This window comes from Pan troglodytes, chromosome 3 (genome assembly GCF_028858775.2).
Source record: "Pan troglodytes isolate AG18354 chromosome 3, NHGRI_mPanTro3-v2.0_pri, whole genome shotgun sequence".
Classification (NCBI taxonomy): domain Eukaryota; kingdom Metazoa; phylum Chordata; class Mammalia; order Primates; family Hominidae; genus Pan; species Pan troglodytes.
Window position 1 is genome coordinate 55,067,120 of NC_072401.2, and position 18,694 is coordinate 55,085,813.

The following is an 18,694-nucleotide window of genomic DNA, read 5'->3' on the forward strand; positions in this document are numbered from 1 at the left end:
GCTCATGGCACTTCTAAGTTGGAAGTGAATACATTTAAGAAAACCTTGTTCTTTCTCTCCCCCACACTTCCTGGCATGTCTTTTATCAACTCCTCGCTGTCTGAAGGATGCATAGGTCTTCTCAGAAGAGCTCAAGCAGAGATAGGAGACCTGGGGGGAGTTAGTGGGCAGATGGGGGCATGGAATGGTCCATGGCTCTTCAGGCATCAAGCCAAGGGCTGAGAATGGTTCTGAATCCCTTCTCTATTTTCTCCTCCACTTTTTCTTTACCTTTTTGGTAAGGGTAGGTGAGGTGGGCTGGAAGGATGGGGGAGGAGAGAGGAAAAAAACAATGAAAATAGGAAGGGGAGTGTATTTGGAACATTACATGCAATGTGAGCTGGTCTTTCTTTTCAGTGGTAGAAACATTATTCAGTTTAGCAGCTCCCTTTTTCTTTTCTAGTACCCAAGTGTTAGCCATATTCTGAAGGCAGCTTTGAGTCACCCTGCCACATAAAGAACCAGGACGAAATGAAATGTCGACTGAGGACAAGATGAACATGCAATGATCAGTGGAAGAAGAAAGTTATAAATACCAATATGGTCATATGACTAGGGGTAAAAGGGAGTCTTTAGTAACTATGCATATTCTCTTGTTTGCTTTGATATGTATATGTGTGTGTGTATAAATCAGTTCTTTTTCTGTCCTTATTCCCTTCTGTCCAATATAAAGTGAGTTAAAGTAACTAACCCTATAATTTGGTATCAAAGGAAGACTGCATCTGAACTGGGAAAGGCATGAACATTCCCAGAGATAAAAGCAACATATGGAATGATGTGTCTTTCTTTTTAGGGAGAAGGTGTGTGCATCCTCAGTTGTGTAAGGAACAGTTGCATAATGTTACAGATAACATACTGTTGTTATTGACTTTTTGCCAAGTTCTCATTTGGGGTAACAGAGGTGGCCTGTGATTATTTGCTTATTTTTAGCTCAGCATTATCACCTTTTCTAAGATCTTTGTAATACAGAGGAGAAGCCAGAAATTACATTTCTCAGAATGCTCTTTCCCTTATGGCTCTGGCTAGAGTTTGTCTATGAGAGGTTCTCAGGCAAGATATGGAAGATGGAAAAAAGGCAAAGCCATTCTTCTTCAGAAACAGTTGCATCAGGTGTGTGGGCAAGTGTGACTTTCCAGTGAGCTCTTGAGAATCATTCACTTCACTGTTGTAGCCTGAGATGGTGGCCATTTTCCAGAAACCCTGGCATTTTAGCAATTATCTACTGGTGGTTTCCCTAATCTTTTCTCCTGCTCTCTCAAAGTCCGTATAAGAAACTAAGTTTTATATGAAATCCACAACTTTGTATTAAAACTTTTAACATATATTCCAGAAATACACAGAGCAGTTTTTTGGTTTCTCATGTCGAACCTCTGAATGTCTTGGCACAGTGGCTGGCAGTGAGCATTTGTGTCTCACACTACCTGACAACACGTGGCTTATGACTGATGTGAACTTTTCAACACTCTTCTCAGTGGTGTTTGTTGCAGCAAATTCTGTCCAAATGCCGAGGGAGAAATGGCTAGTGGGAGAACAAGACAGTAGTATAGACTGTCTCATTACAGCTGCTGTATGGACCTGGTGACAAGGGAAGGGTCAGCCTGGAGTGTCCTGCTGTTGAGTTGGTGGTTGTCAGATGAGTGACTTTGACTGGAAGTGCCATGGTGTAGGCAGAGACAACTCACAGTCTGCCAGGTCATCAGTTCTGAGGGTGCGACTGCTTTCAAAAGATCCCAAGCCACCGTCCTGACAAACATGAATATGTAAAGGCTCAACCACAGAGCTGCCCAGCTGTGGGTGCCCTTAAAATAGGCCCTTTGGGCCACTCTAGAAACCTTCTTCAGGAAGAAAGCTGCTTCTGCATTGGATGCCCAACTTTGGCTTCAGGTTGTCTCACATGGCTGGGCATGTTTGATGGGCAGCAGCACGTACATGTCAAGAATCTCTGGCATGGAGTGAAAATTTGGCTTGGGAGTGGTCTAGAGCATGGACCCTGGAGACCCATGGTCCCCATTTCAATTCTGCCCCACCGCTGTGTGACCTTGGGCAATTTTCTCCACCTCTTTGGCCCTTAGTTTTCTCTTCTGTACAATGGAGATGTTAATAATATCTATCTCATAGGGATGTTAACCCATGTAAAGTTCTTACAACAGTATCTAGTTCATAGTAAGTGCTATGTGAGAATAAGCTGTCAATATTATTACTACCCTGAGGAAAGACAAGTTGGCCCAGTGACGGAATCTCAGGGTAAGATCAGGGAGAGACTCCGAGGGCAGCATCTCTAGTCTAGGCTGCCATGAATTCATATCTGATTCTTGGGAAGAGCAGGGAGGCTGCAAGTTGAAATTAGGAGAGATTTTCACCAAAATTCTGTGAGACAATGGGGCTCTGTGCTGGTGTCCTGACAGGACAGGAGGGAAGGCAGTCTCCCCTTTGGCAGAGAACACAGCCATAGATGTGGGAGTCAGCAGAAAGAGACAGTGTCTGGCAGGGGATATGTGCTTTAAGAGCTGACTGGGCTTGCTCTGGACTGCATGCTAGACACCCTTGAGACTGCCTGAAATAGCTGAGAGGGACTTTGCAAGGGGCAGAAGGTCTCATATGAGCAGCAGGTATGCGGGTCTTAAGACCCAGGTTAGATTTACACTGGACACCAGTCCTTTGGGTGGTAAAAGACCAAGGGCTCTGGTGCCAGATGGACATGGTTTGAACCCCACCTCTTCCACTTACTAAACTGTAAATACTTGGAGGACAGGGACTATCTTGTTCATTACAGAGTACATAGAAGGATTCAATATGTGGATGAATAAATTTAATATTCTGGAACTTCAGTTTCCCCATCTGTAAAATGGAGATAATGTAATGACCGCTAAAGCAGATGCAAGGATTACACTAGATAATGCTCACAGACACCCAAGTTCCCTAAAGAATATTATACTTCTGTTTTTGTAGTAATTATTGTGTATCTTGCTTAGGATAAAAACTCAGTATATTTGTTGACTCAAACTGATTAATCGTGTTTTGGTGCAGCAAATGTAGTCTACATCTGCCAAAGACTAGGTCCTTTAAAGGAAGGCATCTTGCCTCTTATAGGTTTTTCCCAACATGATCAGTGTTTTTAAAGGTCATTTATGATTCAGTGCTTTCTGACAGAAGTCAAAACATAGTCAGCTATTGGAGAGTGCTATTGAATTTTGGGGGAGTAAATAATAGGGTTTTTAGTTGCTTTTGTGCCCACGAAATGCTCCTCGAGAAATGACCAAATAATTAATGGAAAGGGCCTGTTTCATGCTCAATCCTCATTCCATATCTTGACTCTTCCCAGTCAATCCTCCATGCTATGTCACTGGGAGCCAAGTAACTAAACTTATGAAATCTGACCAAGTAACTAAACCTTTTAAACCTGACCTCAAGTTTATATCCATCATCTAATCAACAAGTTCTAGCTTGCAGGTGATCCATTCCTTTCCTATGGAACAAAATGAATGGGTTTTGCTGCTGCTCTTTTCTTTGGAATCAGAATCATCTTTAGTTTGCTTTTGGGGTTTGAAATTATATTTTGGATGACTGAAATTGCCTGCTATTTAACTGTCAGATAAGGATGAGTATGCTGAATTTAATTTTTAAAGGGGAGTGAAGCAAATGTCAAATGTATTACTAATGCCAATATACTTTAATATGACTTGATTATGTATTGCTATCAACTCATTGAATCAAAGTGTTTGTTTTTACATCTATTTTATAAGGTCCAGAGTATATTTGAGAGTAAAATCACTGCTTGAAAAGTTTCTTCAGTTCTTCAATTCTTGACAAGTTTCTTCAATTCTGACATTCTTCAATTCTGTTTCAAGGTCAGAAAGACCTTTCTGCTATGCAGAAAATATTTACTGGTGTGGGATACATTTTCTTTAAGAACAAGTCAAAACTACTTAATATGAGTTGTATTGAGCCTATCAATCAAGTGGTTTGAATAACAAAATATATCAAAATGTGAATCACCCACAGCCAGATGGAAGCTTTTATCAACTTTAATTGATATAATTGTAATTGGTATGCAATATGTCTTACAACAAATGTGGATACAATGACATCAAATATCAAAGAATTTTCCCACCTTTCCATCTTTAAATGACTTCAGCTAACTTACCCCAAGAGAAAAATCTGGCATTGATCTCTTGGTTAGCATTATTACCAATATCAACTAGCACTATTAAAATCAAAGTTGAAATGGTACATTCATTTGCCAAAAAAAAAAAAAAAAAAAAAAAAAGGCTTAAAGGAAAAGAAGGTGAATCAACGTGCAAATTAGCATCTGGCCCAATTGCAAAATTCATTTCCTGGATGTGAGGGATTGAACCATGCACACTTGCAAGCAAGATGAAGGGCAAACAGATGACATCAAATCAAAATTAACCCCACAAAGAATCCAGAAGACCTCAGATGGTAAAGGACAGAGGTCTACGTCTACTGCTGTTAGTGCTCAGGTATCCATCCTGTTTTCCCTAGTCTCCTGATTCTGATCCAAGAGTCTTTGAGGCCATCCTTTCATCTAGAAATGGAAACCATGGCTGTGGCACCAGGCATGGTCAACCCTGCAGTGATTCAGCTGTACAAAGGGGTAGTCCAGAGCTTAGACAGCTGTCTCATGTGGCTAGGACACAACTGTCATTTTATGGAATAAGTTAAAACAACACATTAGTATCACAGCAAACAAGAAACTGAGATCACTTATATATCTATGTAATAGTTAAACTGTCTATAAGTATTTTTCTCCAGAAACTGAAAATACCATAGACATAATTTTATTAATCCTCACAATACATCTGTGAGGTAGTATGAGGTGAGGTCAATATGAAAGCATCACCCCCATTTTAGAAATGAAGACACAGACGTGCAGGGAGGGCAGAGGTTTCATTGGGGCCACAGGAAAAGAAAACAAAGTTGAATCCCGCTCTTTCATCATCTGCAGTCGATGGCCGAGAAGAGGCGGCTTGCCTCCCTCCTGCTCTGACATTCTCTCTAAAGTGTTATGACTAGACCTATCCATGGATAGGATGTGGTTGTTTAGACCCACTGGAGCCATTTCCTTTAGGTAGACCTGGACAGGTGCTCTCCCTGAGGTCAAAGACGTCAATTTTCGGCATATATTTCAGATGTGTGTGTGTGTGTTATAAGTAACATTTGTAGAATATAGTTGCTAAAATCTTTTGCCCAATTCAAAAGCAGAAAAGATACATTTGGCAAAATAAGGTTCAACCCTTAAATATTTTATTCTCACATAAGATAAGAAGTGTTAGAATTGCTATGGGAAACTGTCACCTTGCTGAATATATCTGCTCTAGGCCCACATCTCTCTCTTTGCCATGCACATTTGGAAGCCAATAAGAGCAACAGACCCATTATGTGCCCTTGCACAATAGCAGCCTTTCGGTAAGAAAAAAAAAAATGCCTGCTTGAGTTCACGGTTTATAGAAGGCCATGGTTCCTGGGAAGAGGCTGATCCCTTGCCCCAGGATTTACGGCAGAGGCAGCATTCAGAAGTGCACCTCTCCAAAGGTGTTTCACAAACATTGTGTCAAAATGTTTTTGGCCGATGGAGAAAGAAACATATGGAATGTTCTGTTTTTATCTGCTTTTCCTTTGCCAAACTGAAAGCCCTGTGATGGGGGTGGGGAAAGAAAGACAGTTACTCAAGCCAAGCACGGCCAGAAGGGGCGCCCTTGGTCATTTGCTGCCCTTTTTTTCTGAGAAGGTCCACTTTTTTAGTTGTTGTTTTCAATATTCAGAGATATCACGATTCCAGTAAGCCCCCTCCTCATTACCCACTATGGTTGTAAAATACTTCTAGGGCTTGCTCATTCTCCGTCCGCACTTAGAGAGTTTAGGAATAATTTTTTTCAGAATTACTCCAGTGTGTGTTGGCAGGTTGTAGAAAGTGGCACTGCCCCTACTGTCTCTGAGACCAGAGGGGTTTTCAGTGCTTGGCCGGGCCACAGCCAGAGACAGGACGAGCCGGGGTCAAGTTTCTGTAAACTAAACAGTCATGGCAGCAAGGTCCAACTTTAGAAACAAAAGTTCATTTTCAGGTTCTTTATGACACTGTAGGACAATACAACACATTTTGAAGTCAGACCCAATGTTTGTTTTCTACTACATGAAATCAGGACATAAGATGCTGCTTGCTAATATCAGCTGTTACAAGAAGACAGAGTTGTCGCCATGAAATAAAGCTCTTTAGGAAGCACACAGAAATAAAAAGGTCACCATGCATACCAAGAACAACCCATCAGCCAATAAACTAAACACTTTGGAAATAAAAACTTAACACATCATTTCATTTTGTTAAAAATAAAACGTATCAATAATCTGTGAGTGTCTTGTTCTGTCACAGTGGGCATTGTGATAAATCAGGGCTTCTCAATCTCGGCACTACTGATATTTTGGGGTGGATGATTCTTTGCTGTTGTAGGTTGTGCTGTGCATCGTAGAATGTTTGGCAGCATTCCTGGCCTCTAGTAGCACCCCCAAGTCATGACAATGAAAAGTGTCACCAGACATTTTTGAATGTCCCTGGGGTGGAGGCAGGGGGCAAAATCACCTCCTGGTTGAGAATGATTGCAATACACAGATACCTACAAAGAGGAACAATTCTTTCTCAAAATTTATTGTGCAGAATTTTAAGACTATACCCAGGGTTGCTCATTTATTAAAGCGAAGAATTAGTAAGGTAAGTGTGTGGGAAGAATAAATGGATTAATCATAGTCTGTTTCCTATGAAAATGCCTCGTTGAGTAATTGCAGATAGACTAGTGCCTCTTTTTTGTTTTGTTTTGTTTTTAAAGAGTTTACAGCCATTATCCAACAGACAGTAAAGCAGTGGACCAGTTGCTGTGTGGGTATAAAGCAAACAGTCTCTGGGCTCCTCCAAGCTGTGGATATCTCTGGCCATTATCAATAGCTGATTCTCACTTGTCCTAATGAAGTACTCAGTGCAGGTTAGCCTCCTTCTCCCCCGCCAGCTTCTCTTCCACTTCCCCACACCGTACATGCCTCTCCCTTTCTCTCTATAACTCAGCTCATCTCACAGCCTTTTTCTTTGGAAATGCAACTCTGCTGATCACTTGTGGGCTGGGATCCCAGCTGCCTTTTGAACAGAGCAGACATCCTTTACAGAGACAGGTGGCCTGGAGGGGAGAACAGGTAGGGGCACACTGAGATCCCACAGCAACCTGAGAGATTCTGCCCCGTGACCTGCTGGCCCCCTCCAGGGCACTACCTATTTTCATCTTTCATTAATTAGGCAGCTAAGAAGCTGCTTTCCAGCTTGTAGAGCCAAGCAGGCAGCATCCTGTCAGAAACAACCAGATAAATAGAGATTAAAAAGGAATCTGAGAAAACCCTGCTCTCTCCCATGCAGGGTGAAATCCTCGTAGAGCTCATTTCCTTTCCCCTCATTAATACTTAATGTAATTTCCTAAATAGAAGTTTAAGAAATAACACAAATGAAATGTTCCCCTGAAAGTAACCCCTAACAAAACAACCCAAATCCTCCTCCTCGGTCCTTCTCAAAGTGGGTCCTGCAGTGGGGAAAGAAGCCTTCACCATGGTGGTCTGGCCTGGCTGGTGCAAGGCTGGCCCACTTCAGCTGCAAATCAGCCTCCACTCACCTTTAAAGAATGGTTCTTCTTGTACCAGAAAGGGGAAGTTGTAGCAGCCAGAGGAGAGGGAGGAAAACAAAAACAACCATACCAACAAAACAGGGCTTAAGATTGTCGTTCAATGCGCATCAGGTACTTATTAATTCTACTGGATAAGCACTTATAAATAAAGAACAGTTAATCCTCATCCCAGGCCATATTCTGTTGTTAGGAGTCATCATACAGAGGGTTGTTGTAGTTTCCCCAGGACCCGTAGTCATGGTCGTCCAAAAGTCTTCCATAGGAGGAATGCCTGGTGGAGAAACAGAAGAGGGTTGTGATTACTTGGAAAAGTTGCCCATCTGAGGACAGCATAATGCCCTGCACTGAACTGGGGATGCTTATGGGGCCAGGGAGAGGGAAAGGTGTGACGCTCTCACTAGGACAGCAGACCCACCCACCGTGGAGGCCCCGGTCTACCAAACACCCTGTCAGTGACAACTCTTCCTGCTAGGATCTTGACTGGCATGTTCTGTTGGGATCATCTGAGTCCTTGTTGTCTTCTGGATCCCAAGTGCTGGGGAAGGAAGAGGAGGCCCCATTTCCATAGTAATTTAATAAGAAGACATGGGAAAGGGAAGCTTGCATTCCTAACATTCTGACTTAGGTTCTGGGCTTAATTTTCCCTGAAATAATGGTGACACAACCACAACCACTGTTGCTATCACCACCTCTCCTGACATTTATATTGTCTTATAATTTATAAAGTGCTTCTATATTTAGTTTTTACTTGATCCTCAAAATAAGGCCATGGGGCAGGTATAGTTTAAACTTATTTCTCTGACAAGGAAAATGGGGCTCAGAGATGTTAATTGAAGTGCCCAAAGTCATCCAACTGAGCTGTCAGCCAAATCCCCATCTCCATTATCTAAATCCAGCACTTAGAGCACAAGTTCTCAGAGTCTCATTAGCACCTTAGTTGAATGGCAATATGGGTTAAGCAGAATTTGGTGGATAATTAATTGTGAGACCCTCTTGCATAATTAATCATATATCTATAAGAAATGAAATCAGATTGTTATCACTCCTCTGTTCAAAACCTTTGAATGGATCCTCATCTCAGAGTAAAAGCCAAATCATTAAAATGCCTTGCAAAGCCCTATGGGATCTGGCCCCAGCTACTTTTCTAAGCATACCAGCCCCTGTTATAGGACCCTTGCTCCCTCTGCTATAACCATACTGGTCTCCTTCTCTTCGCTCTCATGCCTGACACATCTTTGCCTCAGGGCCTTTGCACTGACTGTTTCCTTGGCTTGGAACAATTGTCCTCCAGGTCTCCACACAGCTCATTCTCTCATTTCCTTCAAGTCTTCGCTCAAATATCACCTTCTCAGTGAGGCCTTCCTTAACAACTTGATATGGTTTGGCTGTGTCCCCACCCAAATCTCATCTTGAATTGCAGCTCCCACAGTTCCCACATGTTGTGGGAGGAACCCTGTGGAAGGTGATCAAATTATGGGGGCGGGTCTTTCCTGTGCTGTTCTCATGATAGTGAATGAGTCTCATGAGATCTGATGGTTCTGTAAGGGGGAGTTTCCCTGAACAAGCTTTCTTTTTTATTGCCTGCTGCCATCCACATAAGATGTGACTTGTGCCTCCTTGCCTTCCGCCATGATTTTGAGGCTTCCCCAGCCACATGGAACTGTAAGTCCAATTAAACCTCTTTCTTTTGTAAATTGCTCAGTCTCGGGTATGTTTATCAGAAGTGTGAAAATGGACTAAAACACAATTCAATTTAAGTTTTCAACCCCCACCCCAGACTCCCAGCTTAATATTTCTCATAGTACTCCTCACCTTCTAACATACTATATAATTTACTTGTTATTGCTTCTCTTCCAGAACTAGACTGTAACCTCCATGCAGGTATGGATTATTTATTTGCCTGGTGTGTTTATTCTTAGCTCTAACTCCAGCACCCAGAAGAATATCTGACACACAGTAAGTCCTCAATACGTGTTTATGAAAGAAACAGTGATTGGAAAAAATAAATCCAGAGATCCCCCAAAACTGATCTGTTCATAAGACGGGAGCTCCCTGGAAAGGAATATGGTCATTTTAAGACTAAAACTAATGGCAGGATTAGAAGAGCATCACAAAATGAGCATTTGTTACCTCTAAGGCTCATGCTAGCATATGAATTATTATACCTTGCTACTGGAAATCATGTATGCTAGATACAGTACAAAAAATGACCACTCCCACTAATTTTTATCTCAGCTAGATGTGAAAATTAAACAAAATGAAAACACAATTCAAAGGTGCAAAAAGCATTTGGTGTACTTATATCTGTTGCTAAAATAATTGCTATTGCAATTTTGAAGCTTATTTACATCTGCCAGGTATTTGCAAAAAGACAATTTTTTTTTTTTTTTGCAAAGAAGTAGACCTTTGCTGAGCTTGTTTCAAACTCTTAGCCTTCAAAATTCTGATTTATGTCCTGAAGGCTGATTCAGCTGACCTAATCTATGTACCTGAAAACCTGAAGATGTTCCACAATTTGCTTTCCCTAAAGGCTCACATTTATTTCTGTGGGTATGGGAATGAAAGAGACCATAAATAGAAACCCAGAAACACCACTGCTTCTTTGATCTATAGAAATAAGGGAGGTAGTTTTGGTAAACAAAGGTCATGGGCTGTCTATGGCCAACACTCTCCCCAAATGTGAAACCTCCAGTTCCAATCAAATCCTTTAACAGGATGGTTGAGAAATGGAAGCTGTAGAATGAACAAGTTAAAATCCGGTAACTAAAGCCCTGGAGCTCTGCCTAAATTTCAGCATAACTTACTGCTACAAGCCTGGCAAAATATACTCAATAAACATGCTCCTTTATTGATAGGGTACTCCTGCTTCACCTTGTATGGTAATTGAACTTCTCACATAATTTTTATCTCTATCATATATTTTTATTCCCATAAAATGTGAGTTTGGTCAATAAATGTATGTCCTTGAATAAGTTTTTAACCCCCTGTTTCTTCATCTATAAAATGGAGAAACTTTAAAAAAAATTGCTTTATGGTTGTTAGGAGGATTAAATAAGGTAATGAATATAAAAGGCCGGCCACATAGTAAACGTGCAATGAATGTTGGCCAATATTGTTTTTAAATTTTTAATATAATAAATCTTATACAAGCACACGGTGAATCTGCCAAATAGTAAAAAATGTCATTGAATGAAAAATGAACCTCCTCCCACTGGGAACTCTTGAAACTATACCCCAGGCATAGTTATAAAACCAGTTTCTTACATGATTGTTATTGTATTTGAATTTTTAAAGTTTATTAGTATGTTGGAATGGGGGTTAGAGGATTGAAAATCTTCTGGCTGTCAGGTTTACTGGCTATGGTTATTTTAGGCAAGACTATTCGGTTAATGCTATATCTGAATCTCCTATACTGTAAGACACACCTCCTATACAAACACTAGTAAAATAAAGGAAAAAGATTGGCCTTTACTTTGTTTTTTTTTTTTCCTTCCCATTAAAGAAACAGTGAGTTGAGTAAAATGCTGATAAGTGAGGAAAGATATACAAGAGCTATGGATGAACCAAAATTGGGAATGTACTGAACCCATAGGGCTTATTTACCACATTAACGAGCTTAAACAGGAAAAATTGGGTGTACTGGGATTCCAGCCAGGTTTGGACAAATTGGATACTATTGTAGTAAGAGTAAGACAAACACATTTTTTGTACGTGTGATAAGAGGACAATAATTAGTGAGCATGTTAAACTTCTCTCTAGGTCAGAACCTCTTAAATCATGGCACATTTTGGATGGAAATGGGGAGGTTTTCAGATTGGCATTTGCATAGTGTATGAGGTTAAAAAAAAAAGACAATCAGAAACCAAAAAAACAAAGCAACTCCCATTCTCAAGATAAGTAAAGTGGGACCCAAGGAATTTAGGTGACTTTGTCAATGTTATTTAATGGTAGTGCTGCTAATGAAACCAAGGTCTCTTTGCTTGCTTTATAAGGCAACATTGCTTCATCTAATTTCAACCTGAACAGCAATCTGGATGAATGATGTCATTGTAAGTTCAAAGCAATTTTATTTACTAAAAGTCTTAATAAAGACTGGCACTGATTCAATATAGCCATGTTTTCTCTTTGCTGTGTCTTGGCTCCGCTTAGATGGTAAACTTCTTGAGGGCAGACTATGTCCTACTTTTCTTCTAACTACCTGAAACACCTAACATGTTGCTGTTGATATAATGGTTATTTTATAAATATTTGATGATAACTGCTTATATGCAGCAGCATAGATAGTGTATATGGAGTGTCTATGGGGTTTGGCTAATACCAGCTAGGATTAATATGGCCCATGGAAATTCATTGTATAGTATAATTGGAAAAATGAAAACATCCCATAAGGAATATTGATGGTCAAAGTCACTGTTTTGACTTTAAACATAGGAAGGGAAAAGAGAATTATGGCTGGACTAGCATGCAATGATGTGGCTTTAAGGCCCTTAGCACAGTGCTCACAGCCCGTTAATCAATGGCACTGTGCTTATTGTCAATGTGATTCTACTGTATCATATGGTGCAGTAAGCAAATTAAAACCCGAGGGGGAAAAATGAAGAATGATTTCTTTTAAACTCTTCCCTCATTGCTCTCTTTCTCTAGTGGCTTTTCCATAATAGAAAGCAGCACTCCCTACTCCCTGCCCCTACTTGGTGACCACTTGTTGGTGACAAATGGTAAATGATGTGGTGACATTTGTGGCTTGAGGTATTCTCCAACACTGCAAAATGGTACCTATTTAAAGATAACTGTAGCATCAATACTTAATGAAACTCTATTGTCTTTGAAAATGAGTGAAGTGTCCCTTTTCTTGCGTTGAAACAAAACATATTTTAGGAAACACCTTGTCCTTTACAAGGGTCAGCCCCAGTTCTCCACAAGTCTCCACCTTTATTTATGACTATGCCCCACAAAGCCCTCTCCTCTTTAGTCAAGCAAGTCTTGCCATTCAATCATTAGTGCTTACCATGTGCTAAGGATATGAAGAAATATGGAAGGATACAAAGATGATTAAGACATGGCTTAGTGCTGGAAAAATGCAGCTGAACTTTCAGTTCATTAGCCATGAGTAATTAAGCCTTAGACTCTTGTCCATGAACAAAACTGTTTGATGCAGCTGTCACTGTCTCCTTTTCATTGTTTCCATCGTTTCCTCTTTTTTTCTGATTATCATTTCCTGCCTGGCTTCTTTAAGTATTCATTGAAAACTTACCATCTATCAGGCCCTATTCTAGCACCTGGTTGATACCTTAATAAACTGAACAGATCAAAATCCCTGTCCTTAGGGAGCTTACATTCTACGTGGGGAGACACAGTAAATAATATACAAATAATAACATGGTGAATGTTACTAAGTCCATGGAGAAAACAAATAGAAGAAGTGGGTGGGGTGGTGAGGAGTTCCCAGTAGGAGGTGGGGACTGTAATTCTGAATATGATGATCAGGAAGGTCTCACTAAGACATCTTTGAGCAGACACATAGAGGAGATGAGGGATGAGCCATGTGGATAACCGAGGGATACCGTGTAGACAGAGGGAGCAGCAAGTACAGAGGCCCTGAGGCAAAAGCAAACAATATATCTTTGTGGTAGCTACTGAGTCATAATTAAAAAAAAAAAAAAACTTTGTATGTTGGAATGATTTTAGATTTAGAGAAAAGCTGCAAAGATAGTACAAAGATTTCCCGTATACCCTTCACCCAGCTTCCACTAATGTTGATACATAATTGTGGTACATTTGTCAAAACTAAGAAATTAATATTGTGAGCCACAATTTTGGGGCTAAGAAAACTGAAATCATTACAATTTATTTTATTCACCCAAAGTTACAACAGCAAGTTAGTGGCAGAGTGAGTATCACAACTAAGGAATCCTATCAGTTCCATCTTTTAAACAAAAATCTCACTGATGGGAATATTTCCAAATATTTATTTTTAAAATCCTTTTTTTTCCAGACTCTGGGTTTCTTTTAAAAAGCTGTTACTTTCAAGCATATCTTGAAATAATTACCTTTGCTTTGAAGGGGCAGGTCATATTTGTTTATTTAAAAAATTATCTGCCAGATGGCATTACTATTGGCAGACAATCATCACAGAAAAGGTCTACACATTGGCACATCTGTTTATTTGTAAACTAGCTCAGTGTCACGACGTAGCTAGTAAAAATCTGTGTGGTTTAACAGATTCCCATGGCTTCCCCTTCCCCAAACCCTGGTTCTTCTTGATTAGGAGTAAACGAATGTTACTGCTGCACCCCCAAACTTTCCTATTCAGACTCATGAACTCATCCAATAAATGTTCATTAAGCAACTACTATACGTCAGGTACTGCCAGGGGCTTGATATTGTTCTAGTGGAGGAAACTGGTAGAGAATGCACTGATTGCAGTACAGGGAAGCACATGGTATGAGGGAAGCATGCACAGCAAGGAACTCAGTATGGAAAGGTGAATGAAGGCTTCCCAAAGGAGATCTCTCTTGAGCTGGACGACTTGAAATTAGCCAGATTGAGAAAGGGGTGAACCAAACACCTCTCACAGAGGGATCAGCATGTTCAAAATTACAAAGGCAATATATCTGAAACAGGGCAACATATCTGAAATATATATGAAACAACAGGGCAATCTATCTGGGAAACTCTACAGCAGAGAGTGTGTTTGGAGTGTTAGAAATGAGTAAAACAGGGCTACTGGAGTGTTAGAAGCAGGTAAAACAGGGCTACTCAAAGTGTGATCCTTGGACCAGCAGCACTGGCATCACCTTTGAGCTAGTTAGATATGTAAATGCAAGGGCCCCACCTGGACCTACTGAATCTGAATCTATGGGGATGAGACCCAGGAAACTGTTTTTTTTTTTTCTCGCTGTGTCACGCAGGCTGGAGTGCAGTGGTGCGATTTCGGCTCACTGCAAGCTCCACATCCCAGGTTCATGCCATTCTCCTGCCTCAGCCTCCCGAGCAGCTGGGACTACAGGTGCCCGCCACCAGGGCCAGCTAATTTTTTTTTGTATTTTTAGTAGAGACGGGGTTTCACTGTGTTAGCCAGGATGGTCTCGATCTCCTGACCTCATGATCTGCCCGCCTCGGCCTCCCAAATTGCTGGGATTACAGGCGTGAGCCACCGCACCCGGCCGGAAACTGTGTTTTTAATAAACTCTTCCATTGATTCTTATGCACATTAAAGTTTAAGAACCACTGAGGGAGAAAATTGAGTAAACAAGACCTACAGAACTCCAAAAGGTGACCTGAAAAAGTCAACTGTGTATAACAAATTCTAGAAGATCTTGGCCTTTATGGCTGGCTGGGCCTACTCTAACAACCAGAAGGAATCCAATTGTACAACCTGCAATCACTAGAAGACATAAAGCAAAATAGGTGACTTCTAACAAGACGTCTTAAAAGACAGGTCCTGTTGTGTCTATAAATCAAGATTGCATTTATTTTTGTGAAGAGAACAGCCCATGTAGTCTGTCTGGGTCACCAGCACACCTAATTACAGCAACATCCACATCACTGGTCTTAGCAGATACAGTCTCCTGTGCAGGGAGATTATGTCTTGGCTGAACAGTTTTGAGCCAACTTAAACAAATCAAAACAGACTTATCTCATTCTTCAATCATCACTAATTAAAGATAGTTCTGCAAAAGGCAGACAGGGCCTTTGCTTTCTTTTAAAGTTGCAAACAAGCCCTGGCATAAAGACTGCTCAGAGATAGTTTCCATTTATAAATGTGTAACATGGATTCAACTTCACAGACGTTTCAGAATAGCACTAACGAAACTGCCAAACAGGAACATGGAAGACCGCCATATCAATATTCAATTAGGAAATGAGCTGCTGTGCCATCTTCCTCCTCCTTCTGTCCCCTGTCCTTTGAATCCCTACGCCTACTGAATGGAAATGGTAGGATGGAGACTGTGCTCCCAACCTCACAGCCTATGTGTTGGTGGTTACCAGTTTACTGAGTCCCTATTTGCTAAGCACTGTTCTAACAACTACAGCAGTAACAGTAATTGACCTTCCATCATCCTCACCTCATACCAGGCACTGAACGTTTATATGTATCATAATTTAATCTTTGTAACAATCTTGAGTTAGGTACTATTATTATTATAGTCTCATTTTACATGAAGAAACTGAGCACAAAGTGATTAAGAAACTTGCCCCAGGCTGGGCGCAGTGGCCCACGCCTGTAATCCCAGCACTTTGGAAGGCCAAGGTGGGTGGATCACCAGGTCAGAAGAGCGAGACCACCCTGGTCAACATGGTGAAACCCCGTCTCTACTAAAAATACAAAAATTAGCCAGGTGTGGTGGTGTGTGCCTGTAGTCCCAGCTACTCAGGAGGCTGAGGCAGGAGAATTGCTTGAACCCGGGAGGTGGAGGTTGCAGTGAGCCGAGATCACGCCACTGCACTCCAGCCTGGGCGACAGAGCGAGACTTCGACTCAAAAAAAGAAAACTTGCCCCAGAGTGCATGATCTTAGTCACCATGCTAGTCTCTCCAGTTACTCTGCATTCATTACTTCATTTCGTCTTTAAAACAACCTTGAAAGATACATATTATTAACTCTATTTTTTGCAGATTGAAAAAATTGAGGATCAAGGAGTTAATAATTTGCCCAAGGCCGCCTAAATAGTAAGTAGAAGAGTCAGCATTAAACTTGACTGCAAAGCTCACATTCTTCCCTCCACACCACACTGCTGCTGGTTAAAAGGTGGGGTCATAAACCAAGAAGGGCCCTGGGTTCAGGGCAGTTCATTTTATAAGTCACATCCAAAAGTGGCTCAGGTTACCAAAAGATGTGGTTCTCCAGGCAGGGGTCATTGTGACAAAACTAGGGGTAATGGGTCCCCGGAGAAAGGGAGTGTGAAAAGCAGATGGCTCTTAAGTTTACAATGCCTTTAGAGGAAATGAGGATTTGGGAAGAAAGGTGAAAAGTCCCCACCCACTGTTAGCAGAGCTTGCCAAGCATTCTATTTTTCTGATCATGAGGCTGCCTTTTCAAGCAGATTCTCCCCTTGCATTTGCAGAGAACTTGGCTGGGCCAGGGCCATATCCCACGGTTGCAGGTCAGAAGCTAATGGCTCCCTATGGGTTGTGATTTTAGTCACTCGCTGCTCCAGCCAAACAAGCTAAAAGACCACAGAAAACAGATCTTTTGTTATGTTATTGTTTTTAGAAATCTGGGATGAAGAAAGACGAGTAAGTTCCCAACCAAAGCAAAGCCTATCCTTAGGAACATACATGCACACACACACGTCAATTAAAGTATTTTTGATGAACGATTAATGGGGCTTTCCGACAACCTGGCAAAATAACAGCTGAAGGGGTTTTAGCATAGCCTTAAGATTCATAACAACGATTAATCTCCTTATGTTATCATTTTACCAAAATAATTAATAGAGAAGCAGAAAGGGGCTTTCCTTAGGGGGTTTCTGAAACCCCTTAAGGGTCTAATAACTGTATCCATTCTTAAGTTTATAGTGCTTAAACTTAAGTAGCATAATAGATAAATAGCAACCTTATATTTATGCCACTGTATATCTTACTACATTTAGGAGACAGAAGCTGTATGGGGAAGAAGAATAATGATTTATTCAATTTAATCATTTACTTAATTTATCTGGTGCTCTGAACGCCTGGGGAAAATATAGCTTAAAATAAAATTTTAATCAGCACTCATCAGAGCAAATTGTAACGGCCTGCTAACAAAATTTTCCAAACATGGTAAGTACTGTGATGGCAGAACTGTGTCACATCACTAATGTGGCCTGGCACATGGCTGACGCTCCACAGCTATCTATCAAGGACTGTCTTCCTGGGGCTCCTTCCAGTCTACCACTTTGATGATGATGATGATGTTGGCAGTGCTATATACTTGCTTCCAAACAATGCTACAAGGTAGAAACTACTGCCCTTATTTTACAGGTGAGGGAAATGAGGGTTAGTGGTGCTCTGTGACATGCCCAGGTCACAGTGCTGGAAGTAGTAGAGCCAGGATTTGAACTGAGGGCTCCCTGCTTCTGGAGTCTGAATTGTTAATCACTGTTTTAGACTGCCTGCCTATAGCCAGTGTGGGTTTAGAGGTGGTAAACTTGAATTCTTGCCAAAGTGAAGAGGAAGAGTCCTTCCAGTTATTTCAGCACCGTTTTGGGGAAGTGTGTAGCAAGAAGGAAGTGTTTCTATTTCACTCCACACTTCAGTGAAGGTCGTATTCTTGATAATGTAGCCTTTTAGGAACTCATCGTTGGTGATTCTAAAATGACTCTAAAATTTATGTGTAAGTTCCTTTTTGGGAAGGAGGGGCAGAACATATTTTTCAACAGATACTTTGTTATAAAATGGAAACGAGGTTCCCAGAGTAGTTCATAAAAGCCAATTTAACTCGTAATTAAAATACGGTGTATCTGCAGCAATAAACTAATAATTAAACCAGATGGAAAAAGGAACCATTCAGTAAGATATAATTTATAAAATTAAGTTTAGTGCTCAAGGACATGCAGACTTAATGAAGATAAATATTTTTTTTAAATCTGGGGGAAACTTCTGGATGCTTTTATAAAATGTTTTATTAGAAACAGGTCAAGCGGGCCCTTTAATTCCAATTTCTCTTCAAAACCTGGCTTTCCTGTTCTTTGTATCGTAGATGCAGGTGATATTACAAGGCACTCTCATACTTGACATTATCGAGATTGATTTGATGCACATTTAGAACACAAGATGGAGGGAGATAAAAGGGAAGGAGGAGGGAAGCGCTCCCAGTGGGCACTGGGTGGGGCTGGGTGGCGAGTGGGGATGAGAGGAGGCAGCAGCAGAGTGGATATGTGCTCTGAGATGAGGAATCATATCCATGAGCTCCACGTGGGGTCAAGGGCAGGAGGGAAGGACAGGGTGGCACAGCCTCTTGAGGAAGAAACATGGCTGCTTGGGGGACAAGTCAGG

General features: G+C 41.0%; 1 protein-coding gene across 2 annotated transcripts in view; it reads right to left on the reverse strand.

Moving 5' to 3' along the window:
* Window positions 1-4,048: 4,048 nt before the first annotated feature.
* PARM1 (prostate androgen-regulated mucin-like protein 1) overlaps window positions 4,049-18,694 on the reverse strand; it is a 116,677-nt gene continuing 102,031 nt past the window's right edge. For both annotated transcript variants that reach the window (XM_016951589.3, XM_001155067.6), the window contains one exon: window positions 4,049-7,986. In XM_016951589.3, coding sequence (XP_016807078.2) covers window positions 7,902-7,986 — 85 coding nt within the window. In that variant the 3' untranslated portion in view covers window positions 4,049-7,901. The remainder of the gene's footprint in view (window positions 7,987-18,694) is intronic.